Source organism: Chelonia mydas, chromosome 2, assembly GCF_015237465.2.
Source record: "Chelonia mydas isolate rCheMyd1 chromosome 2, rCheMyd1.pri.v2, whole genome shotgun sequence".
Classification (NCBI taxonomy): Eukaryota; Metazoa; Chordata; order Testudines; family Cheloniidae; genus Chelonia; species Chelonia mydas.
This window is the reverse complement of record NC_057850.1, coordinates 99,628,038-99,654,963: the sequence shown is the minus strand read 5'-3', so window position 1 is coordinate 99,654,963 and position 26,926 is coordinate 99,628,038. Positions and strand designations below refer to the sequence as shown.

The 26,926-nt window shown below is 39.9% G+C and overlaps 1 protein-coding gene across 7 annotated transcripts in view; it reads left to right on the top strand.

Annotated features, from left to right (window-relative positions):
- The window catches only part of LOC102938736 (myelin basic protein), a 172,685-nt gene that overhangs the window by 24,052 nt on the left and 121,707 nt on the right, over positions 1–26,926 (top strand). For 6 of the 7 annotated variants that reach the window (XM_043539995.1, XM_037892980.2, XM_037892979.2 and 3 more), the window contains exon 2: positions 15,460–15,535. In XM_043539995.1, coding sequence (XP_043395930.1) covers positions 15,485–15,535 — 51 coding nt within the window. In that variant the 5' untranslated portion in view covers positions 15,460–15,484. Of the gene's footprint in view, positions 1–8,160; positions 11,858–15,459; positions 15,536–26,926 lie in introns of those variants that run through there. The other variant, XM_043540000.1, reaches the window with a different exon arrangement.

Sequence of the window (26,926 nt, the reverse complement as noted above, 5' to 3'; positions counted from 1 at the left end):
GATTTTAGCCCACCAGCCCAAATGTAACAGATTATATAATAACTACTTGGTAGGGGCTTTACTGATAGATTTTTTTTTTTTTTTAAAGGGTGAATGGAAGGTGCTGAATAGTGGTATTAAATGTATTGGATAGTCTCCAAAAAGAAAAGAATTAATATCTTAACATTATCAAGGCAAGCCCTCCCATGCAAAAGTAATGTATGGTTTAAAAATATCAAATGCAAAATATTAAGGGCAAAATTGTGTACATCCAGGCAGTGCACAAGGGGAAGCAGAGGATGCAATGAGCCTTTGCCCACCACTGCAAAGGGGGCTATCCACAGTGTGTCTGGGGAGCAGAGCCCTTGCTACAACATGCTTCCCAAACTAACCAAACCCACTGAGAATTGTAATATTCCTATTTCCATTAATACAAAATATATTTTAAAACCATTTGAAAATATCTTGAAAATACTAGTATAACTTCAGAGCATGCAAATTGATCAACCTCATTATAGTTAAAAACTGAGCCTTTTATGGAAGGTTCTGCACACTAATTGACTTCCCTGTGTGCCCCCACTTTCCCCCATGGACAATTGGAATAATAATGCATAGTTCATACAAGTGTTTACGCTAGTTATCAGTTGTTTCTGACTGTAGCATCCTGTATCGATACTTCAAAAAAAGATTGTGCTGAATTATTGATCCAGGAATTGGTATAAACACGCACTGCTGCTTGAAAAGTTAAGAGCTTTATATTCTTTTTGATTACAAATATTTGCACAAGAAAAAAAGATAGTATTTTTCAGTTCACCTCATACAAGTACTGTCGTGCAATCTCTATTGTGAAAGTGCAATTTACAAATGTAGAATTATTTCTTTTTACATTTCTGCATTCAAAAACAAAACAATGTAAAACTTTAGGGCCTACTAGTCAAAACATGAAGTGGCATATGGATGTTTAGCATATCTGGCATGTAAAATACCTTGCAACACAAGCTACAACAGTGCCATGTGATCACCTGTTTTCACTTTCAGGTGACATAAATAAGAAGTGGGTAGTATTATCTCTCGTAAATCTAAACAAACGTTTTTGTCTTAGCGATTGGCTGAACAAGAAATAGGACTGAGTGAATTTGTATGAGGTGAATTGAAAATTGCTATTTATTTTGTTTTTTACAATGCAAATATTTGAAATAAAAAATATAAAGTGAGCACTATACACTGTTATTGTGTTGTAATTGAAATCAATATATTTTAAAATGTAGAAAAACATCCACAATATTTATAATGTTAAATTGGTATTCTATTTAAGTGTGCAATTAAAACTGTGGTGAGTTACAACTATTTTTTTTTAATTTAATTAATTTGTTTGGCATTAATCACATGCATTAGCTGCAAATAATTGACAACCCTGGTACATACTGCTGTACTATTCTGTCTATGCAAAGTTAAGTTTCTGGGGCAGGTGACTCATTGTGCTGTCACCTCTGCCTTTGGAGCACCTTTGCAGATTGCCAGGCAGGAACCAGCAGAAGCTTCCTTTGAAGCACATTCGTGTACAACTTTGGGTATGCCTTGTGTTACCGATTACTGCAAAGACAGGTTTCCTCTATGTTTGTATAATGAAATATTAATTGAGAAGGCTGCCATGTTCGTTGGGGAGCCTTATGGCACCCTCCTGGCCTAAGAAAGGGGAAATGAGAATGTACAGTTCTTCATTTGGAGAGAACTCATCATTTTTCTCTGACGAGACAGGAAACGTGAGGAAGATTTGAGAGTCTTACAGATATTTTGGGTTTGTTTTGTTTTTTTTGTTTCTCTTCATCCTATAACAACAGGTGTTGGATATCCTTTTGAGCTCTCAGTATGTTAATCTCAAGCACTGTAAATCTCTGAGTAAAAAATAATGGACTAACGTGTGTGAAATGTTAGTAAATATCTTGCTGCCATTTCTATTTTTTCCCATTTTCTCTGATGCTCTTCACATTGTTTATGACTATCCACATTTCCCGCAAATGGAACCGCATGTGGCTCGAATAGATATATTGGGTCCTGACAGAAGTATAGGACTTTGTAATAAGCCATTTTAAAATCTGGATTTTGCTGTCATTTATTGATGTTTTAACATCTGTCCTATGTGATCACATAGGTATATCCTTATAGCACTGGAAAATATCGGCCTGACCATTCCTATAGCTTTTACAGTGTGTCGGACTTATATATTAAGAAAATGCACCTTCATGTTTTGGACTCAGGTCTATCCCATTTCAAAAACAGTACATTAAACTAAAGGATATTAAAAGACTGAGGATTGGACCTAAATCTTGGTGTGATGTGAAGGGGTGGAGTAAGGAGCATTTTCCCCAACCCTGTAGCAGGGGCCTTGCACAAACCCAGTTCTTCCCACCGCTTCCTGTGTGCTTTTGTATTTGGCACTACAAAAATACTAGGGTCCCTTGGGGGGGTGGGGAAAGGGGGTGGTGGTGGAGGAGAGGCATATTGTCATTGTGTTCTGCATGCTTCAAAGGGGGGGGTGGGTAGCAGGGCCCTCTCATAGCTACATTCTGTTAGTGCTGCTCTGAAGATATCATCCTGTCCAGGAGCAAATACAGGTGTGCAGCTCCTCTTCACTGTCCAATCGCAGTACATCCAGCAGTTTAAAGCCACAATCTTGCCTTGTATGTTCAAATATTTTTTTAAAATAATCCAGGATTGTAACACTACTATCTACATAATTGTATTATTTAATGTAATATCGTAATTTTTTTTTAAAAAAAGACTAATTTACACAATAAAACATAGCAAAGTAAATGAACCATATGGGTATTAGCAAATGAGGGAACAAGAGAGTGCTTGATGCTGCCTTCATACTCAGGCAAAATTCCCATTTTGTATCAAGCCCAGAGAATGCAGAGGTTAGACGTTGTTCTCCCCTGTGTGGTGGTGAAGGGCAGGAGGAGCATAAGGACACAAGTACGTGTTTGAAGACCCCAAAACTCATGGCAGTAGCAAAAGCTGTGCCTTCATGGCATGCTCCTTAGGCTACCGAGGAGCTAGTGGAAAACCCTTTTCTTCTCATGCCTCTCTAGTTCTAAGGTGGGGGTACAGTGGTGGGAAGGGAGAAAGCCACTTTACATAGCATGATCCTATGAATTACTGGGACCCCCAATGGAACTTCACACATAGTGCAGGTTCAAGGAACAGTAACTACTATTACTTCCCTCTGCACTGTCGATCCACACAGTATAGTGAGTGCACGTGAGGATGTTACTACACAACTTGGAAGATAATACCTGTTTACGTCTCTACAAAACCTACGATGTGATGGAGTTTCTTGGCCTATGTCCGTCCTTTTATGGATCCCTTCACCCCTCTTGAGTGAAATAAACCAAGGAAACTCTGAAAGTAATACCTGGAATATCATGGATATTTCTTCTGCTGGGAAGGAAGCATATGGTTCAATATGCTCCAGCAATGTTTGTCTTTGAAGAAAAGTGCTTACAATGTGGATAATATACTTTGCTATTTATTAAACAAACAATACGCTTCAGCATAGAAAGATCTTTTGGCCTTAAAGATATCTTTTTCAAGTACTGTATTAAAAGTTTATAAGGGAAGCAACATTTACATAAGATGGTCTGTGTTGCTCTTTTTAATGTGATACCACAGAGATTATACTTGACCATAAATATGTTTACATCAGTGTTGCTGAATGGTGTTGGGTGATCTTATATTTGGTTCCCTGCAGGGAAACAGAAAACTTCTCCTGAAGAATTATTTTTAAAAACCTTGATAAATTCCTAACATACCATACGAAAAAATATATAAATAATTATGACATGGAAAAGAGGAAAAATGTAAAGAAGAAACACCAAGGTTGTTTTAATATCCATGAAGCCTATAATCCACAGTTTGTGGAGGGGAAGGGAAGGTTTGAAAGAAGAAAAAAACGAATAAGGAGGTATAAAATTCCTGCGACGGCTGCTGTCCAACAATTTCATTATAATTTCACAGACTGTCATCTGTAATTATGAGAGAGACTAGGTAGATGAGGTAATATCTTTTATTGGACCAACTTCTGTAATTCTGTTTAGACTGTCAACTATACAACATGGTGGTGTCACTGAAAATGACATACATCTCTACCCCAATATAACGCTATCCTCAGGAGCCAAAAAATCTTATCACGTTATTGGTAAAACTGCATTCTGTCGAACTTGCTTTGATCCACTGGAGCATGCAGGCCCCCCACCCACCCCGGAGTGCCTCTTTACCACATTTTATCCGAATTCGTGTTATATTAGGTCGCATTATATCGGGGTAGAAGTGTACTTAAAAGGGAATAATTACATGATCCTCTCCATGTGAGGCACATGGGGGAAAAAATTCAAAAATAAGTTAGCTGATGCCTTAAAAACTGAGATCCTGTCTGCTTTGTATATACCATCATACTTCTTGGTTGACCTAGTGGTTGCCCCAGTGTTCTTTGCCAAAATCTCCCCTTTCCCACTATTTGAAATGTGGTTTCTTTCCACAAGTGTTTTGAATGGAGTGATGTCATCCAAAAGATACCAAAATCAATCAGAGTGAGACGCTATATACATGTAAATTATTTATATATTTGTATCAAAACTTGAGTCTGAATTTCTTAACTTTTCAGGTAAATTGTATTAAATACTTGGTCTAGCTCTTGGGAGGAAAACATTTTAGGCCCAGCCTTATCAGAGCTGAAGGACATATGTTATTTATTAATGAACATTTATATTACAGTAGTGTCTAAAATGTAACCAAATCAGGGCCTTTATTGTGCAAGTCACTGTACAAATATAGTGTAATACTTGTCAGTTCTGAATTACCCTGAGCTTAGTTGCCACCAAAATGGGAAAATCCTGGCCTTAATTATTCATACTTCTGGCATCTAGTGCATTACATCTAGAATTACACATTTTTTCCCTTTAAAGAATGCTGCTTTTTATTTTAACTTTATTTTCAAGCAAATATTATTTTGATGAAATGATGGATAATGAGAATTTCCAGTTCATTGAATAAGAACACCCCCCAACACCACCCCCCCCCCCCCCCCCGTGCTGCCTGAAATAATCCAACACCTAATTCAAGAGGGTAGAGATGTTAGGGAGGAACTTGCCTTATGGGCAAATTATTTGATTACTGTCCATTATGAGATTTCCTTGCACCTTCCTCTGAAGTGTATGGCACTGGCCACTGACCAAAATTGCTGAACTAAATGGATCACTGGTCTGCTCCAGTTTGACAACTTTTCTATTTTACTTGAGGAAGTGATGGTGAGGCAATGTAACCCCCCACCCCCCATACCTTAATTTTTCTGTGGTGACTGTTCACCAGAGTGATGAAAAGTAATAAAATGTGATCCTGCAACTCTTCACCCTGATTCATCCATATCAGACCATGATGAATTTGGAGTCCTATACAGAGTAATATTTACAATATGATTCTTGAAAACACTTATGCATTTACATCACTTTACTCCACGTCAGTCATTCCACTGAGTCACATACGCAAGCATGTAGGAACCTGCAGATTTGAGCCTTAAGTTTACGCACTTGACTAGGCTACTATTCAGGGATAATATTAAAATACCAGTTAGAAGCATCTGTGCCCTGAGAATTGCAGTTAATGTATTTTAAAACTTAGATGACCCTTAATGTGCAGTTAAGATGCAAATATATATATAGGTGCTTGTTGCTTCTTTGAGATTCATTAGTGGTCACTGCAAAATAGCTTCTGGAGCGGAGTTTACTTTTTACACTTAAAATATATACAAAATGAACTTTATTAGATCTGATATTATTTACAGACCTCTGAATCTATAATTCAAGCCTTGGGATTTTCTGCAATGATGATTGTTCAAACTCTTCTTCAGTGTGTGTGTGAAAAGATTTCCTCACAATTTGTAGTTAGAATATCATAATCTCAAAAATGTGTCACTGTTGTATTTCATTAATATATTCTAACTTAGATCAAAACCAAGGAAAGCTTTTGCTTTCTAAGATGCCATCATCTGGTTCTTTCAATAATGTTGTAGCTAAATAATTTTAAAGTGACACTTGTTTTGGATTGCTGATAAATGTGTTCTTCCCTACCCTAAATACACACTTAATTTCAAAAGGCTTAAAATGGGCTCTTTAACAAGAAAACTTTCCAGTTATTTAAAAAAGAATAATCTTTAACCAAATATTCCACCTGTAGAGGATAGCGAGGTCCCTCCCTCACTCTTGTTTTATTTTCATGTTTCTATTGGGTGATGATATGCTTGGGCGTGAAATGAGCTTCCCATCAATTTTTTGTTTGATTAGACAGCAGAGAAGTGAGAGTTGCCGAGGTTTTATTTTTATGGCATTGTTAGAATATGACTCTGTGGGGAGGCTATGGGGTGGCATGTGTGATTTCCTATACAAATTAGGGTGTTGGTCACCTCTGTCAGCTGCTAGAAGAGCCTCCCCACTCCCTTGCCATACCATCATTGTTTCTAAAGCTGGGCAGCCACTGTATTGTAAGGGTGATGTCTTGGAGTTGAGGCAGTGGAGATGCAGACCTGGGAGAAGGCTGCGAAAGAGTTCCTTGTAGCCTCATTATCTTCTGCACTAAGATTTTATGTGGCTGTACAGAAGAACTGTTACTAAGGCCAAAAGTCTACAGCTAACATGCCAGATGGTCCAAATTAATTCTTTCTGACTAATGCAAACTACTTTAATCTGATTAGAAGTTCCTTTTAGGAGTTTCAAATGTTCTGTATGGATAGGATGCATTTTGTTTCAGAATGGTGCCTCTGCAGGGTTCCAGTGGATTGTTTTCCTCTGTTTGGGTTCACACCGGTTCCAGATTGGGATTGGTGTGGCCATGTTGGTTTCCTGGTATTTACTACCTGCAGTTCTAAACTTTGGGGCCTAAAGCATTGAGTGTAGTGTCATTATTGGTGGGCATCAGCAGTTTTTGCTTCAGAAGGGGAAGGTGTCAGGTATCGCTCTTAAATAAATAGGCAGAGATCTGTTGCCACTTCAAGATGCCATTCCTTGACACTGAAGGGATGGCTAATTATAGTGCACCTTGAAGAAAGTATTTTATATCATCACCAGCCTACTCCCATGAGTATCCCCAATTTGTGCCTTAAATTTTAAACTCCTTGGGGGGAGATGGAGAAAGACATAGGCTCTGTTTTGCACAGCACAAACCATACTCCGAGTGTGCAGTAAATATGATTTCAGATGTTCCAGTGTATTATTTATTACCTGTGGTAAGAGTTTTGCTAAGAAGTTGTCACATGAGTTTATCACCATTCATTATTTATTACTCAGCAGAAAACAAATGTGCTTCAAATTAATGCACTATGCACTTGCAAGGAGCTGTCGTCTTTTGTTACTTTGTCATTCTGATTGGTATGTAATTATGTAACATAACAGGTAAGGGTAAATTCACAGGGCTAAACTAACACTCTCACTATCATTTTAAAAAAACAATCTTTCAGATTTTGAAATGGCTATTCGAGACCTCTATGGTGTAAAGACCTTACTTACATGCTTAACTTTATGCCGTGTCACTAGTCCCATTTAAATCAGCAGTGCTACTTATGGTGTGTAAAGGTAAGCACGTGCTTCAGTCTTGCCAGAATTGGGGTTTGATATGCTCATATTTCTACTAAATGTTTTAAAAGTAAGGATGACAATAAGGATAAGAAACATTCTTTTTATTTTACTCAACACCTTTTATTTATATAGCTACTGAAAACATGACCTGATTTTGCACTCCTTACTCAATTAAATGGGTCTTCTGCCTTAATGAGGACTGAAGAATTGGATCTTTATATATGTTCCTATTCACTTCAGTTTATTTTGGTGAATGTTCATATGCTTATGCAAATTCACGTACACTAATATATATATTTATATATATAATTAATCAGCACTGTACATTTTTCATTTTTAATTGTCCTTCATGTTAGATTTTGGAGATACATTTTTTCAGAAGACTACAGTTTTTTGCTTGTCATAGTTTGGAGGAGGCCCATGATTATAGCATGTTTTTGCTAATCAGCTGTGTTGCTTTTGTTTCTTGGGCTGAAAAGTCTGTCTTTAGTAATGTTCTCTTTAAAAATCATAGTCCCTTAGCTATGTGCAAAAAATTTATTGCAGGTAGGTATATCTAGATATCTGATTTAGAATTTAGTATTAAACATTTGCATTCATTTATGTATGAATAAGATGAGGTGAAATCTGGTCATTTTATAGTACAGTACTTCAGTTCCTAGGCTGGAGGAAATAAACATAAGACAAGATTGTATTATTTTGGCCATATGCTTGTCTCCCTGAGACATTAAAAAGAGAATGAAAAACCTAAGTGCAGATTTATGGCTTTACTCAAAGATCACTAATTTCAACTTTAGTCATGTTCCTGCAGAACCCAAATACACAACCGTATTTAAATCCACTCCCAAACCATACTCATGAATTTCTGTATAGAGCTTTGCTCTTCTACTACGCAAGATTTTTTTCCTTTTCCATTTCCTTTGTATTTAATCAGTGTACATTAAACAGCTAGAATAATTTGCTGAAGAAACGATCCACATTGGAATCATGAGCTCATTGCTTAGTAGTCGATTTCAGATGATTCCATGTGCTTATCAAATGGTATTTTCTCTTAATTTGATTAGCTGCACAAGCTAACAATCTATGGCCATCTAGATCATTTCATCCTGCATATGGTTTCTTTCATTGTCTGGCATTAGCATGCTGGTCATGTTGCATATTTGGTTCAGTTAGCTCCCCATCAGTCTATACACTGCTGTTCATAAAATACACAGCTGTTTATTTTTGTTTGTTTTTTTTTCTATTGCAGTAGAGCAGTGGTTCTCAAACTTTTATACTGGTGACCTCTTTCGCACAGCAAGCCTCTGAGTGCAACCCCCCCTTATAAATTAAAAACACTTTTAAATATATTTAACCCCATTATAAATGCTGGAGGCAAAGCGGGGTTTGGTGTGGAGGCTGATAGCTTGCGACCCCCCATGTAATAACCTCATGACCCCCTGAGGGGTCCAGACCCCCAGTTTGAGAACCCCTGCAGGTAGAGCCCATGGACCCATATTTGTGCTGGGAAAACAGACAGTCCTACTCCAAGAGCTTACTTTTCCCCACCATTGTTTCCCTTATTTACTTAGACTGTAAGGGGAAGCAACATGCAAACAGAGTGATCAGAGTGATAGATTGCAAATATCACATTAGCTCCACATTCTTCCTTTGTTCAGTGGTGGTGGTGGTTGTTTCTATCTATGACTGCTGAAATAAGGCTTATGATAGCTTTATTTGAATAATTGACCTATACTGAATTATTCCCTTAAAAGGATTTTATTATTCTGTATGTAACAGAGAAACGCAGGAAATGGATATTAATTTCTTCGAGTTATGCCTGGCTTACTGTCATAACTGTAGTAATCACCACATACCAGATTATTTCTTTACTTGTTCCTCTTTTTCTCATCAGAGAGCTATATGTGTAAGGTCTGACTTCTAAGGTATATGATCCCATGCCTCCTCCAAATGTTTTTAGAATAATGCATTTAAATACAGCTTTAAGTTTAGGTGTTTTTTTTCCCGTTCCTTCTTTTTGTCTTCCATATTTCATTTATCTTACTCCTATTTTCATTTTCTTTATTTGTTTTCTAGTTTACTCCCATCTCTCCACATACTTCCTTCTTATGTCCTTGTTCCCATTTCTCTCTGCTTCTACTACCTCTCCAGTCTATTCCCATTCTGGTGATTCCTCCTGTTTCTTTTTCTGTACCCTAATATTGTGATCCTCCCCATACCACTATCTTGATTTTCCTTCTTAAACCTCCTATTCCCACGCCTGTCCTTCTCTTGCTCATGTTCCAAAGGAGACTTTCTCAGAGCTTAGCACCAAACCATTAGTTGTAGAGCAGAGGCCTGTTGGAATCTGGTCTAGAATCCTTTTTGATTTTTTTTTTTTTTTTTAATGCCATCAGTATTGTTTCCATTGATCTCCTGGTAGTGAAGTCCAGAATTTTGATTCTTTTAGAACTGTCTGTAGCATCTGCTATGCTGTTGGCCATCTGTGAACTCTAACTAGTGTGGACATGATTGCTCTTGATGGTTTTGTTTTTGTCCTGTGTGAGAGATCCCAGAAGTGGTTGTAAGTGGGTAATCATTTAATCAGATACAATAACGTGTAGTATGATTTTTAGAATGAATGGAATTCAGTGAACGTAATAATGTGTACTGTAAAACCTCACCAATTTGCACTTTGCTAATCTGCAAAAACAATAATTAAAAAAAATAAATTAGTCATGGTTAACATCTCCTGCGAAGATGTAGGACCAGATTGTTCTTGAGAGTGTATAGGGAAGGTAACACAACACTCCCACCATTTTACACACATTAAAAGGGCCAGAGACAATCCATGTAATGTCTGTGCTTGGGGGAGCACATGGACTGCTGCTCCTTGGGACAAAAATCAACCAAATTGGCTGTGGCTAATCTTTCCTTTGTATTGGCCACAACAAGGAATAGTCCACAGTCCCTCCTCAAATACCCAACTGTAGTAGTGAAGTTCTCTGTCGTAGTCGCCCTCCCCCCCAGCTTAAAGTTGTGCCTAATGGCACTATTTAGCCCAGAATTAGTTGAAAGCTGTGGTGAGGTCTCGGATTACTAAAACTTCATAGTGTATGAGTTAATATACTGTCGTATTTGTCACAAGGAACGAAAACTAAACTGTTAAGAAAGTGCCATTGGGGAGTGGAGAGTACATATTTTTTGTAATTTATGTATCTTTCCTGAGTGTTTTTTACTTTCAGTGCATCACATTATCTTCAGTTACACATGTCACCAGTGACTCCAGGTGTTTTAAATGTCACAAAAGCGTACATTTCTAACAGAAAAACATGCAAGCATAACCACATTAGCCAACAGCAAGCTAAGGTTTAAGCATTGCGGCTTAGCCTACGTAAGCACTATTTAAGTTGAAACATAGCAAGAGGAGCCAGAGAATGAGACATAAAGGTTGACTTTCCATTCTTTCACGGCTTGTCATTGAAGGAGGCATTCTGTATAACGTTGTATCCCCAGACACATCCAATAGCAAATTAAGGACACTGTCACTATTGAACCCTAAAATGTTAATTGCATTTTATATAATTTGAAAATGTTAGTCCCCAGGAGTTCCTTTGATATTAATTTCTGCTGTTTTGTATTGACTTTTTGGGGAATTTTTTTTGGCAGCATGTGTAAGTGTATATGTGTACAATAAACTATATAGTAAAAATTGTTAGCCATAATCGTGATTTTATATGCTGCTATTAGTTTGTCACAAACTTCCTGTTAAATGCATTTTTCTTTGTTTATGCGCATTTTTGAAAGGAGAAGAAAAGCTTTCTGAAATTAATGAGATTTGGTGAAATAAGCCAAGTGATCATGATCTTGTAATATAAAAATGCTTTGAGGATTTACTAAATAGGTCAGCTGATTTTGACTTGGGTCGTATGTCAAATCAATGACTGAAAAATCCAAGTGGGGTTTTCAGGGTTTGACACTGGGTTTAATTCTATGTTCAACAGCGTGACTTTGCTCTAGTAGCTTCCCAGGTATCAATGTATAAAACATTCAATTTGTGAATACCTGGAGGATGCAGGGGTGATCATTAGCAGCCAGCATGGATTTACATTCCAAACCAGTTTTATTTCCTCCTCTGACAGGGTAACTGGTTTGGTGGATAGGGGAATGTGGTGGACATAAAACACTTGGACTTAGGATGGTGTCAAAAGCCCTGCCTACATGACATTCTGATAAATCAGTTGCGGAGAAATGCCTTCTCCATGGAACTACTAGTAAGTGGATTTGATTAAACAACAACGAACAGAGAGTAACTATTCATGGAATGATGTTGGATTGGATGGAGGTCTCAAGTGGAGTTCCACAGGGATCTGTTCTGGGTCCGGTGTTGTTTAACATCTTTATTAATAACCTGGTTGTAGGAATAGAAAGCATAACTGATCAAATTTGCAGATGACCCCAACCTATGGGGGTTGCCAACACTTTGTAGGATAGCTAAAATTCAGAGGGATTTTGATAGGTTGGAGAACTGGGCTTTAGACAACAAAATGAAATTCAACAAAGACAAATGGAAGGTGCTACACTTAAGGAAGAAAAACCAAATGCACAATTACAGAATGGGGGGTAACTGGCTTTGCAGCAGCACAGCTAAGAAGGACATGAGTCAGCAGTTTAATCCTGTTGCAAAAGAAGCAAATGCAATTTTGGGTTGAACTAACAGAGACATACATAGTATGCAAGTCATGGGAGGTGATAGTACTGCTGTACTTGGCTCTGGTTAGGCCTCAGCTAGAGCACTGTATCCAATTTTGGTCACCAATCTATAGAAAGGATGAAGAGAAACTGGAAAGGATCCAGAGGCGAGCAACAAAGATGATGAAAGGGACGGAATGCAAGCTATATGAGCAAAAGCTGAAGGAACTAAATATTCTTAGTTTGGAAAAGAGGCGATTGAGGGGGGATATGATAGTGGTCTTCAAATACTTGAAAGGCTGCCATAAAAAAGATGGAGAAAAGTTGCCACAGAGGGCAGGACAAGAGGCAGTTGGTTCAAATGACAGCGTAGCAGATTAAGATTAAATCTCAGGAGAAACTTCCTAACTGTAAGAACAGTGGGACAAGGGAGCGGACTGCTTCGGGAGATTTTTGAAAGCTACTTCACTGGAGGTTTTCAAAAGGAGGCTTCAGAGCAATGTGTCTCAGATGGTTTTTAGACAACAAATCCTGCATTTTGGCAGGGGGTTAGATTACATGACCCTTATGGTCCCTTCTAACCTTATAGTTATATGAATATTCTTTCTACTGTAAGCAATGAGGCTACACCTCTTTCTCTTCTCAGCTATGCTTGCATAGCTCTCACTCTGACAGCCAACAGGAGGTACTTGTTAACATGCAACTGTCTTCATCCCCTATACTGCGAGAAAAATAATGATGCCTTGATTGTTTCTAAAATTCCACAGAGAATTTGTACTAAGGATTTGATTGGTCATTGGAAAATGTTTGTGTTCTATGGGTACGGTTTTCAGCAGTTTCCAGCTAAGTGAATGCATAGGCAATTTTGTTTCATCCCTACTGTAAATCATATGGAATTAATTACACAGAAGTTGTATTGGTTGATCACAGGATGATTATGAGCCACCAATATGATGTGGCTGTGAAAAAGGCTAATGTATTCCTAGGATGCATCAGGTGAGGTATTTCCAGTAGAGACAGGGAAGTGTTAATATTTCAGATGAAGTCTCGCCAATGCCTTGTATAATGGTACAATGTACAATTCTGGTCTCCCATGTTTAAGAAAGATGAATTCAAATGAACAGGTGCAGAGGAGGGCTACTAGAATGATCTGAGGAATGGAAAACCTATTTTTATGAGAGGAGACTCAAAGAGCTTGGCTTATTTAAATTAGCCTGACCAAAAGAAGGCTGAGGAGAGAGATGTTTGCTCTCTTTAAATACATTAAAAGAATAAATACCAGGGAGGGAGAAGAGTTATTTAAGTTAAGCACCAGTGCTGGCACAAGAACAAATGGATATAAACTTGCTATCAACAAGTTGAGGCTTGAAATTAGACGAAGGTTTCTAACCATCAGAGGAGTGAAATTCTGAAAAAGCCTTCCAAGGGGAGCAGTGGGGACAAAAAACCTATCTGGCTTCAAGACTGAGTTTGATAAGTTTATGGAGGGGATGGTATAATGGGACTGCCTACAGTGGCATGTCGCCCATCAGCAACTGCCAGTAGCAAAAATCCCAATGGCTAATGATGGGATGCTAGGCTCCGAGTTACTACTGAGAATTCTTTCTTAGGTGTCTGGCTGGTGGGTCTTGCCCACATGCTCAGGGTCTAACTGATCACTATAGCTGAGGTTGGGAAAGAATTTTCCCCTGGGTCAGATTTGCAGAGACCCTGGGGGTTTTTCACCTTCCCTCTGCAGTATCTGGCACGGGTCACTTGCAGGTTAAAACTAGTGTAAATGGTGGATTCTCTGTAACTTTAAGTTTTTAATCATGATTTGAGGACTTCAGTAACTCAGCCAGAGGTTAGGGGTCTATTTCAGGAGAGTGGGTGAGGTTCTGTGGCCTACAATATGCAGGACTAGATGATCATGATGGTCCCATCTGACCTTGAAGTCTGAGTTACTGATTTTCATTTAAAAATCCTTCAAATGGTATTCCATAAAAACATTCTTCTGTGGTTGGTTGTGGCCTCTGAACGTTTTGGAGAAACAGTTAATTTTCCCTCAGGCTTTTTGGGCATTGGCCTGTGATCCACAAATATTGTTATGAGAAAGAAAGATAAGCTTTCAGGTTCAAGTGCACACAATGAATAAACAAAGAAAATAATGAGTTAGAAGCTGAAAGTTAAATTAAAATTAAAGAGTTGAGTCATCGAGTATTCAGTAAGCTACAGTTAGTATCCCCAATGTTCACAAGTGCAACAGTGGGAGCTGCTGTGTGCTGAACACTTTTGAAAATCTGGCACTTCATTTCGGAGCCTAAATGAGAGCTGGAGCTCTTGACAATCTGGTCCTTAAACTTTAGCTGGGAAGATTTACTGAGGGTTCATTTTGGGGACTGTACCAGCCATCTCAAGTATGCCCAACAGATCAACACAAAGGAAGGAGCTTGGGTTCTGTTCGGCGGAAAGACTCAGGTCTATGATGTCCAAAAGGACCTGAGAATCTTCAGACCTTTGCAAAGGTTCAGATGCTTTCAGAAATGAAAGGCTTGAAAGCAGCTACCCTTTTTTGCATCTTTATCCTCTCCAGCGATTCTTCTTTTCCACTAAAAATGGAAATCCTGAGCAAAAATAATTCCAATGAGTAGTTCAGCATTGAGAGACTCAAGACATTCAAAACATTTAACCCCATTCCAAATCACTCAGTAATCTCAGAGATAAGGCTACTCAGCTCAGGTCTTGTCTTTATTAGGAGTGTTCTTAACCTCATGTTAGCTAACACATGGCAATTAACAAGACTTAAAATCCTACTGAAGCAAGGCAGTTATAGTTAGCAGGTCAAGATAAATCCTGAAGATCTCACTTCCCTATACATCAACCTGCTATCACATGTGAAAACTATAACTGCCTTATCTTGACTAGGATTTAACCACGGTAGTGACCCTGTGTTAGCTATGAAAACACCTTCCCCCGCCAACCCCGCCCCTAGTGTGGCCACACCATTGAAAGATAATGGAAGTTTGGTATCTAACTCATGTAGGCGGCTTTGAAAATCCTGGCCTGGAACTGTAGAAATACTGTGTCTCTAATAACTGTAGCACAAGAAAGGCCATTTGGTAGGTGTGAGAAGAAAGGTTCCAAAATTTCTTTTGAAATCCATGTTTAGTTTTTCAAAAATGTTTTTCTTCTATTTTTATTTTAGTTTCTGAAGAGCTGAGTGGCTTGCCATGGGGAACCATGTAGGAAAACGAGATCAGAGTGCTGAGAAGGCTATTAAGGTAAGAGGAAAAAAATACTACAAGAGGAAGACTATAATATCAAGAAAAGTGTATGTGATGAAATGCCAATACAATTGCTAAGCTTATTGTTACTACTATTATTTTATTATAAATCATCACTATATATATATATATATAATTTCTTAAAAGTGGAAAAAAGCCCCCATGCAATATTGTGAAAAATGGGGTTCTGGTTTGGTGAATTTCATGATAGATGTGATATCTTAGCATTCTGCAGGCTTGGGATGCACATTGGATCTGAAGCCAGCTAGTCATGGTGGGCAATGGACACTATGAGACCTGAAAGAATAGAAATGCAGCCCATATTTAAGTAGCAACGTGCTGAGTAAAATGTTACTTGTTAACCTAGCATTTTGGCAAAGTCACTAGATTTAATTAACTTACCTTTAATGCGGGAACTATATAAAAGACTGATGGTAAATAAAGAGTATATTAGAAATGAAAGATTGTAATGAAAGCTGAGATTCTCACCTAATCACATCGCTAGGACTTCAAGAAAAACACCTAATACTGTGACCCAATAAAATCGGGAGTGTTGGCCACACAAAAATTAAGAAGCTCTACAGTTTGTTGATACTGGTTATTTTCCAGAAAGGGGTAGTCAAAAGCTTTTTGCCTTTTTTTTTTTTTTTTTTTTTTGTTCTAAATTTGACTGAGATAAAAGGGAATGCACAGAAATGATTTTTATCTGGGAGAAAAATTAGTGTTGTTTCCTTCTTGTTAGTAGCTATTACTCATTTTTACACCAGAAAGGCTCCAGTGCACAAACTTTCTCCAGAAAATGACCATATCTATTGAACAGGTGAGCTGTACAGCTTCATCTGGAGGAATACTGGTATTTCACATTGTTATAGCACAAATGACCAATATGCCCCCAGAAATAAGAGTGGAAGTAGTAAAGAGGTGGTCAGACCTTCAGTGTGTCCTTTTAGAAGGCAGGGCTAAGTGGTTAGAAAATGAGTAAACATGCTGGAAGGAAGAGGGAGAAAATAGCAGAAAAATAGTACCATCAAGAGGGGATTGTGCTGCTTTCTTTACGTGTAGCCATAGTTGGTGTGTTTATACCGTGCCTAGCATAATGGGACTGTAGCCCTTAGGTTCAACTCTGATACAAATAGTAACAAGGTGTTCGACCCTGGTGTAGTTCATGCATGAGGTTAATACGGATTACTGTTTATTTTACCCTTTAAGAAATTATGTTGTCTTAATTTAGCTAGGTGAAGTCCACTCATGTAGGCACATTGCACATTGAGTTTTTTTTAAAAAAAGCAGATATGTGGAGAGTGCTGATAAGGAAAGGAGACATAAGGTGAATGAAATGAGCTGTAGCTCACAAAAGCTTATGCTCAAATAAATTGGTTAGTCTCTAAGGTGCCACTAGTACTCCTTTTCTTTTTGCGAATACAGACTAACACGGCTGCTACTCTGAAACTAGAATGTTGTATTTCTTATAACTCTTCAGTTTATGGACCACCTTTCCTTCCTGAGTATTTGCAGTTACAATCAGAGTGTTGAAATTTACTTGCAAAAAACCCCTTTTGTTTAGGTGGAGTTAAAGTTGTTGCTGTTCAGCAGTGAGCTCTCCCTGCCGTACCCAGATACCCTTTTGGTATGTGGGATTTCAAAACCCATATTCAAATCTTAGAAAACTAGAAATGTTGAGTTAAGATATCTCCATGCATCTCTGAAAACAGTGTTTGCATTACATGAAAAGACACGCCAGAGATTTACAAAAAAAACAGGAAATGCATGGTTAAGGTACTGCTATGCACGCAGTGCAGCCAGATTCTTGTAACCGTGCTCTGCAGCAATAGGAACTGAAAACATCACAGTACTATACCCCTCATTAGCAAAAAAAAAAAAAAAAAAAAAATCTGTTTTTTTCTTTGCGTACCACAGTTCTAAATCTAATCTTGCTTTCCTACAGTCCCACAGTGTGAAGTGCAGCGCAATCGCTATTGGTTGACAGAGATAAACCTAGAGTTACTGAGCTGTTTCTCCTGCCTTGCAGCTGCACAATCGCAATTTTAAAAAAAATCTAAAAATGCATTAACGGTTTTCCAAAAATTAATTTCTTGCAGATTAAACTAATTATATCCCATGCCCAAAAGAATGATACAACAAGAAACTGTATCTCACTATCTGAACCCCTTCAGCAAATGAATTCAGATTTGCATCACACACTCTACTCTAGGTTCTGAACTGACATTTTGATTTTTTTCAAGATGATTTCACAGTGTATATCGATTTATTTTTTTTAAGGGAGGGTTTAAAGAGAAACCATGTTTAAACCTTAACTCTGGGGTGGCTACTTGCATTCTTGTAATACATTTATTGGCTGCAGTCACTAAGATTTTGAGCAGGTATCTAACTTTTGTTTACTTTCAATGAATCTGGATATTTTCTAATGACTGAAACTAGGAGGATAGAGCCATAAGATGATGATTGCATCAAGCTACTATGGTCAGACCAGAAGACTTTCACTTAGGCAGATTCCCAGGAGACAATTGCCCATACTTTGATCTTAACTTCAAAATGTTGCAGTTAATTTTGTCTTATAAGTGCACCACGCTAAAAGGTGCAATCCATAAATAATAAGAGGAACTGTATGAGTAGGCTTGGCAAAATTCCATATTTTTTAAAATAATTTTGGTGGATAACATCAATGTTCATTTTTAAGCATTTTTTTATTAGACTTTTGTCTTTACTTTCCCTGCAAGTGTGAACATTTAGAATGGGGGTCAGACATTCTCAATAGACATTTAAGTTCTTGAATCTCAAGCTTTATAAACTGTTAAAACACACACTGTCAACATCATATGTCAAAATATACTAAGTAAATATTCTTAAATCAACAAATCATAGCTGTTTTTACTATTCATTCACTAGTCTATTTATAACAAGCCTAATTTAAAAGTCTAAATCACTGCATTTTCTCAAGCAGCTTTTTTCTTTCTTTTCATGTCTGTAAATTTTGATTTTTATCAATGGAAATATTTTTTGTCAGTTTATGCGTACAGTGAAATCAACATTTACTAATAAAAATCTAATCCTTCCAAGCCTACATATGACTTACCAGCTGCATATGAAAACATCCGGTATAAGTGGGATAAAACTTTATAATTAAACAATAGGTATATTTACTCTAATCAGTAACTTATTCTGCCTCATCTCTCTTGTTGTTCTCTTATATGACACCTGCACTTGTACAGTTTTTGTAAGATGACTGTAAATCATTCAATCTCTAATTCTTTTTACTTCAGTGGGAGCTGCTGGGTGCTTGCTGCTTTTCAATATCCTGTCATTTATTTTTGCAACAAAATAAAGATTTAGGTACCCAGTTTTGAAAAACCTTGGCCTATCTCTGTGTAAATATATTCATCATTGGGGAGTCTTAAAGAATTAGAGAATGGGTTTTCCTTCACTGGCCTGAATTTTACCTAAAACTCTGAAAAATAACAAGGTGCTGATGAAGTGGAGACTGCTCTGGATTATTGAATTTTTACCAGTCTTAATTCTGAGCCGTTATTATCGTTCACCTTAAATTGATGCCATTAATAGAGCTGAAAACCACAACAAACTCCTGCTCAATAACTGCTAAGTAACCACCCTTAATGCAACATTGGCTGAACTTCCCACTGATGACTCCTTTTGGCTTCCCCAGAGACTAAGCACATCATCTCCTCAAAGTGAATGGCCTTTGTTAGCAAATTAAGCAAAGTTCTATCTTAATGTCAGTTCCCTCATGACGGATAGCTGAACGACAAATGGAGGTATCGCATCACCTGGCCGTTCTCATATTCTTGATAGACTGGCTGAATAAATACGTGGTAAAGTACGGCAGCCTTGAAACATTGACAAAATAAATCAGGTGATGCTTCAAGCCTCTAGCTTTGCCTAAGCGTTTGGGGGAAATTTGTTTGTTCCAGTACATTAATTTTTCACAGGCAGAAATTTAAAACAGATGTAACAGTTTAAAAAAAAAAAAAAAAGTACTCAGCCAACAGTCTAATGTTTTACCAGACCTCTAAGTCATGGTTTTAAAATGAAATTTTATAAAATGTCAGTTTGTACCAGAGAGCAAGACATCATCCTATGTTCTTTTGAGAACTGTTTGCGGTAATTTATGAAATACTGCAGCTTATCGGAAAAATCATTAATGGCTAGATTATACTTAAATATTTTAACCCTGTGCAAGGGTTATATAGCAGCACTGCTCTAGGAGCAGCACAGGGAGAGTGTTCCCCGAAAGCGTCCCCAGGGATAGTAATTTGCTACTGTCCCATACCTGTGGCAGATTTCTTCCTCTGTCCCATGGCTCAACCATGTTGGCTGGTGCATCGTTCCTTCTGTTCCGTTCTGCCCACTTTCCACCAATCAAGAGAAGCACTTAGGCACAGCCCCTGTTTATCAACCCCCCACACACTTGCAGCACAGATGTGGAGAGGCTGTGCAGGGATGTGAGAGTGGGATTTACACCCTGTGTAGGGTCGGCCATGATGTGTTCCTTGTAACTTCTTAAATTGCATGCTAACTATCTAAACCAGTGGTCTCCAAAATGGGGGTGCACGCGAGATGATCCCAGGGGGGTGCGCGGCAGCAGGAGCGCCGCCGGACAGCGCGCCGCCATTTTTTTATTCGGCGGCAGCTCTGCACGTCCACGGCTGGTGTTCCCCGCCAGCGGTGCGTCTGCGGCAGGTCCTCCGCTCTTCACCTTGGGGGTGCGTGAGCCAAAAAGTTTGGAGACCACTGATCTAAGCGTACAGTGAAATTATGAAACAAATGATGTTGTCCGTGACTGCTTTATCTGTGTATCTCTGCTCAAAGACTGTGTTCCACAACATTTGCTCACTAAATTAGATAGCTTGATTAGATGGTAAACATTTCCAAGAAATGCTAAAAGTTATCTATTTTCACAGTGTAAAGGAGAAATAAACTCAGGTTTAAACTTCTTTAACTGAGTTAAGTATCGATCTTCCCACTATTGAAGCACTACTCATTTCCCATTGCCTCCTTTTTTCCTCCCCTTTTTATCTTACCAGTGTTTAGGAGCTTTATGCCATGTACTTTATTTGAGCGCATTCCTGCTTCGTATTGAAGTCCATGGAGAGCTCTGCAATTGAGGGGGAGAGATGGAACCTTTGGAAATGACTGGATCAATGTTATAGCTGTACAAGCCATTTCATAGGCATTGCAGATGTACAAATGAAAGAATTAACACACTATAATTTTTTACCTCATTTCTTGCTCTCCAGAGTTGCCTAAGACCCAGATCAGCTGTGTGGTTTTACCAGGTGTTTCCGCCTGGTGTGCAGTACAGTGTGCCAACCAGCAGAAAAACAGAAGCAGAATTTTAATTTTGAGTTGTATTTCTAACGGTTAAATACAGTAACATTTTTGTGTTAGTGGTAAAAATCAATAAAAAGGATGTATTTATTTTTTATTTATTTAGTGCAAGATATATTTGAAGAGATTAAATACGTTTTGGAAATCTTTTTATATATATATATTTTTAAAGGTAAAGCAGTCCATATAAAGAACATATTTGGCTTCCTGATTTGGGTACTGGTACAGAGCAATGGTCCTACTCCCATGCATAAAACAAGCAGGGTGTGCAGATTTGACTCTTCAACTCAGAATACAAATAGAAAGTTTGTGACTGAGAAAGTTTATAACAATATTTGTTCCTTCCCCGTTCAGCATGGCTGTGGTTTTTTCCTGTGGTTTTGCTGTCCTCTTCTGTGCAGCAATAGGGTGTATTCTCAAATTACAAAAAAGATAGCGATTTAAAATGTCCCTCATTTAAATGAGTATTTTTCTTTGAAAGCATGAGATAACAGAAAAATAAGTCAGGAGGAAGAGAGAATGGATTAAAAAATGTAAAAAAGGAAGGTAGAGGAAGTTCTCTGTTTTGAGATTTAATGGGTATTTTTCACCAATGTGTCTCACAGGATGCGCAGCTTAGAAGTTTTTCTGAAAAGAAGAGTCAGTTGGGAGTGGAGGAAAAATGCTTTTCTTGGGGTGGAAGCAAAGTCCCAGGCTTATCGAGTGAGTTGGGGAGAAGGGATGGATGGATGTCTACACTGTGTCTGGGAGTAAGATTCCCAGCTCAGACTTGGGGGAGCCAAAAATAGCTGTGAAAAATGGAGCTCAGGCTCTGAAGCCTAGTTCCTGCCCGAGAAGCAGTGTCAAAGCACTGTTTCATTGCTATTATTAGTGCGCTAGCACAAGCCCTGATACACAAGTCTTTGGACCTGAGCTCGGAGGCTAGCTCCCAGATACACTGTGATCTGGGAGCTTAGGTTTAGTGTGGCTAGGGTAGCGAATTGGGACTCAGGAAACCTGAGATTCTCTTCTGGTTCTACCATTGAACTGGTATGTGACTTTGAGCAAGTTCTTTCACTTCTCTGTGCCTCTGTTTCCCTTCCCACTTTTTATCTATCCTATCTAATTAGATTGTAAGTTCATCAGGGCATGAACTGTCCCATTATGTATTCATGGTGGAGTGCCTAGAGCAGTCTTGACTGGGGACACCAGGAACTACTGTCATACTAACACGGTGATACCATATTAGTGTAGAAGTGACTATGCTAGGTACCAGCATGAAGCGTCTGAAAATGTCCATTGTGCAGTAGTTGTTTCCAGAGCCTGAGCAGACTCAGCACTGAGCTGGGTGCTTGTGCAGTTAATTCAGTGATGTGCCTACTCTCTTGATAAATCTGACTCCAAGGCCTTGGTTCAGCAAGGTACTTAAGCACATGCCTAACTTAGTGTGCAAGTAGCCCTTCTGAAGTCAATAGGACTATTCATGTGTTTCAGTACCTTGCTGAACTGAGGCCTGAGTGCTTATTAAACTTTACAACCACTGGACTGGATAGGGATTATCATTATTATATATTTATTTGTCAAGTATCCATAAATATGCTAAGTGGCTCACATATATAAGTGAAAGATATGGTCCCTTCCCCAAAGAACATACAGTCTTAGGCCTCAAGCCTCCAATGAGCTCTGTGCATGTGGACCCCATTGAAGTCAATTTGGTTCCACACAGAACAACTTTCAGAATAGTTAGGGGGCAAGAAACCTGATATGAGAGAAGAGTAGATATTGGTAGAAAATCAGGATTTAAGTGTCTACTGTTCATTGTTACTATTATGAATAGATTTGGCTGATACTGCACATTTTAGAATGTATTGACAATTTTTCATCAATTTTGAATTTCAGTGAAAAAATGGGTAAAATTTTTAAATGAATTTTGTGGTGAAGACTTCATACTGCTTTTCATCCAGCTCTGATTGTTAATAACTTAGTGTCACGGAGTCCCCGGGCGATGCACTGGAACTGCTCCCTACGAAGCCAGTCAGGACTCTGGTGAAGTCTCCTCTCTGTGAGCAGCGGGTCTTCAGGGCAAAAAGCTCACACAGCTTCCACCTTCCTGGGTCTGACCTTGGAGCATTCAGCATCCTCCGCCCCTCCGTGCACTTCCCACAGCGAGTCCACCCAGGCGGGGTCCTGGGGAAGCCAGAGGGTCCTGCACCCCAACTTCTCAGTCAGATGTGACTCTTAGCCAGATAGTAAAACAGAGGTTTATTAGATGACGGGAACACGGTCTAAAACAGAGCTTGTAGGTACAGAGAACAGGACCTCTAAGCCGGGTCCATTTTGGGGGGCAGTGAGCCAGACAACCACGTCTGCACTCCACGTCCCCAGCCAGCCCCAAATGACTCACCCTCCACCCCCTCCTCCTCTGGGCTTTGTCCCTTTCCCGGGCCAGGAGGTCACCTGATTCCTTTGTTCTCCAACCCTTTAGCTATCACCTTGTAGAGGGGAAAAGCCCAGGCCATCAGTTGCCAGGAGACAGAGTGTTGGCCATTTATGTACACTGGCCCTTTGCTCTGCAACAATTACACCCCCTTATCCCACCACCTAAAGACTTAAGAAATGCATAGGGGAAACTGAGGCACCCCTACAGTATTCAGAGGAAACATTAAGAACAGTCACACTTAGGACCTGATGTGGCTGAGTATGCAGGGTTGTAAAAGTAAGTGGAGAAACCACCCATAGTTACAGTATTTGCGGTTCCTTGTGTGGAGGGTGCAGGGCCATTGCCTTGTCCTCCCATCCCCTCCCCAGTTTGTAGAGCTGACCAGCTGCAGAAGGAAGTGCCCACTTCCGTCTTGTAAGTGTTGGTGTGTCAGGCACCTTCCCCATGTAGCATTATGTCTCTCTAATGCACAGTGCTTTCTGCTAGTTCCTTTTAGCCTTGAAATGCCCCTCCTTTGGAGTCAGATGAATGCCTTTTCAAACAAGGGTATAATGACATTATCACTTGAATGAGCAAGGATATGGAAGAACTGGGGGTTTACACAGAGCCACATTTTCTGGTAACTTCACACCGGAAAATAATAAAAGCAAATAATGAATGAAATGTACAGTTTTTATATTTGTGAGTCTTGACAAGGCAGGAAGTGGTGTATGCATGGCAAAAAACAGAGATCTGGGGGTGAGAAGCAAGGATCTGTGTCCCTCCCCATATTACTTCATTGTACCTGGAACACTCAAGTGCAGGGATTCCCAGACTTGGTTTGTGGCTTGTTCAGGGTAAGCCCCTGGCGGGCCACGAGACGCTTTGTTTACCTGAGCGTCCGCAGGTACAGCCGCTCGCAGCTCCCAGTGGCCGCGGTTTGCTATTCCTGCGCTGCTTCCCGCAGCTCCCATTGGCTGGGAATGGCAAACCACAGCCACTGGGAGCTGCGAATGGCCGTACCTGCGGACGCTCAGGTAAACAAAGTGTCTCACGGCCCACCAGGGGCTTACCCTGAACAAGCCGCGAACCAAATTTGAGAACCCCTGCTCTAGTGGTTCTCAGATCAGTATGCTATATCACATGTTGGAATGTATCGCAATACCTTATGTCAGGGGTGGCCAACCTGAGCCTGAGAAGGAGCCAGAATTTACCAATGTACATTGCCAAAGAGCCACAGTAATATGTCAGCAGCCCTTCCCACACCTACCGATCAGCTGTTTTGTAGCATGCAGGAGGATCTGGGAGCGGGGAGGAGCGAGGGCACGGCAGGCTCAGGAGAGGGGGTGGAATGGGGGCAGGGCCTGCGGCAGTGCCAGGGGTTGAGCAGTGAGCACCCTCCGGCTCATTGGAAAGTTGACGCCTGAAGCTCCAGCCCTGGAGTCGGTGCCTATACAAGGAGCCTCATATTAACTTCTGAAGAGCCGCATGTGGCTCCAGAGCCACAGGTTGGCCACCCCTGCCTTATGTGAAACAGAGTGACCTAAGTCAATAATGAGCAGGAATTTTCCCATATATAGTTGTTAATTTTAGAATGTAGTTTTTAAAATTGTAAAACTAGGGCTTCATTACTCCCTTCTTAAACTAGTACCTAATTATTTATGTAACTAGTACAAATGTTACAAATTCTCACTGTGAATCCCAAGTAAGCAGGCTTTGCACAGGGGTTATTTGGGGCCAGAGTGAGATAGAATATTCATCTCATCCGACAACATGGAGAACATGGTGCATAACTGTTCTATGACCAGTGCCATCCTGAACTGGGTGGAAGGTTGGCTGGTGTCTCTGTCTCCAGAACCCTTCTCTTTGTTACTGTAGATGAAGCCCATGCTGACCTGGGTGTAGATCCCTTCTGTACAGGGGCTCTGCAGTTTGCCCTGACCCTCCTCCCCTACAGTGGAACTTACTATTTCTTCAGCCTTTCATACTGGGGTGGGAAGAGGAGGATTTGGGCCATATTATATCTGTCTCCTCTACACTAAACCTGCTTGAATTTCTGAGATATTACCATCAGGAGAGCTGAGCCAGCTAAACTGATGTTTAGCCAGATTCTGCATTATGCACCATATAACTTCTGGGCTTACAGTATGGCCATAGCTAGGGAAAAAAATGTTTTAACTTGCAAATTCAGCAAATATGGCATGAAAATTAGTGCAAGGGAATAAATACAGAGATGCCTGCATGCACTGTCACTTTACCAGTAACTTTTTCCTAACCATATTCACAGTTTAAAGACTGATATTTAATGTTGGACAAAGAAGGGTTTCTTTATGTAATTAGAAAAGGAGTACTTGTGGCACCTTAGAGACTAACAAATTTATTTGAGCATTCCACAGCGTATTCTTTGTGTACTCAGTAGATTGATCTTATCTGCTACTGCAGATCTGAAAACATGTTTGTTTCAGTTCTAAAAACCATGTCTCCATTTATGAGCTTGTCTTTTCCACTTTGAGCTGTTTAATAACAAGTAAAATATCACAAAACATTTTTCAACAGCATGTCTGGGTTTTCCCTTCCCTCTACTGTAACATGATGGAAACAAATTTAATTGGTATTAATTGAAAAAGCTTTTGCAGAAGGAGATTGACAGAGTGTTTTAAAGCACAGTATTATAGGTTATCTTCAGTACATCTCAGTGTAGGCCAGTGGAGAGGATTGGGAGTCAGAAGTCTCGAGATTTACTCTCAGTTCTGCCACTGACTCAGTATGTGACATTAGGCAAGTCATTTAAGTCAAAAAGTGGCCACTGCTTTTGAGTGCCTCAATTTTTGGGTGCCCATTTGAAACCTCTTGAATCATAATTTCAGAAGCAATCAGCACCCCTCCCAGTGGGAGCTCCTGGTGCTCAGAATGCCTGAAAAGCAAACTCAGGGTGTGTCAGGCTGGGTGCCCAAAAACTGAGAGATCTGGAATCAGCAGCCAGTCTGAAAAATTTGGGCTTTAGCTTCTGTGTGCCTCCCTGTTCCCTATCTGTGTAAATAAGGTTAATATTTACCCACCTTTTTGAGATATGTATCTGATCTATTGTGCCTACAGATTCTAAGGCAGGGTGGGCAACTTTTTGGACTGAGGCCACATCTGGGAATAGAAATTGTAGGGTGGGCCATGAATGCTCACACAATTGGGGTTGGGATTCGGGGGGCGGGGAGGTGAGGGCACTGGTTGGAGGTGCAGGCTCTGAGGTGGGGCCAGAATGAGGAGTTCTGGGTGTGGGAGGAAGCTCTGGGATGGGGTGGGGGAGTGGGGTGCGGCAGGAGAGGGCTCTGGGTGGGGATGAAGAGTTTGGGGTGCAGGAAGGTGTTCTGGGCTTGTCGTGGGGTTTGGAGGGCGATCAGTGCTGGGGTAGGGGTTTTGGGCATGTGGAGGCGAGGGCTCCATCTGGGGGCGCGGGCTCTGGCGTGGGGCTGGGGATGAGAGATTTGTGGGGGTGGGAGGGTGGGGCTGGGGAGAGGTTCAGGGGTGCACGCTTCAGGCGGCCGTTACCTCAAGTGGCTCCCAGAAGCTGCAGCATGTCCCTTCTCTGGCTCTGCACGCTGCCCTGTCCACGGGCACCGCCCCTGCAGCTC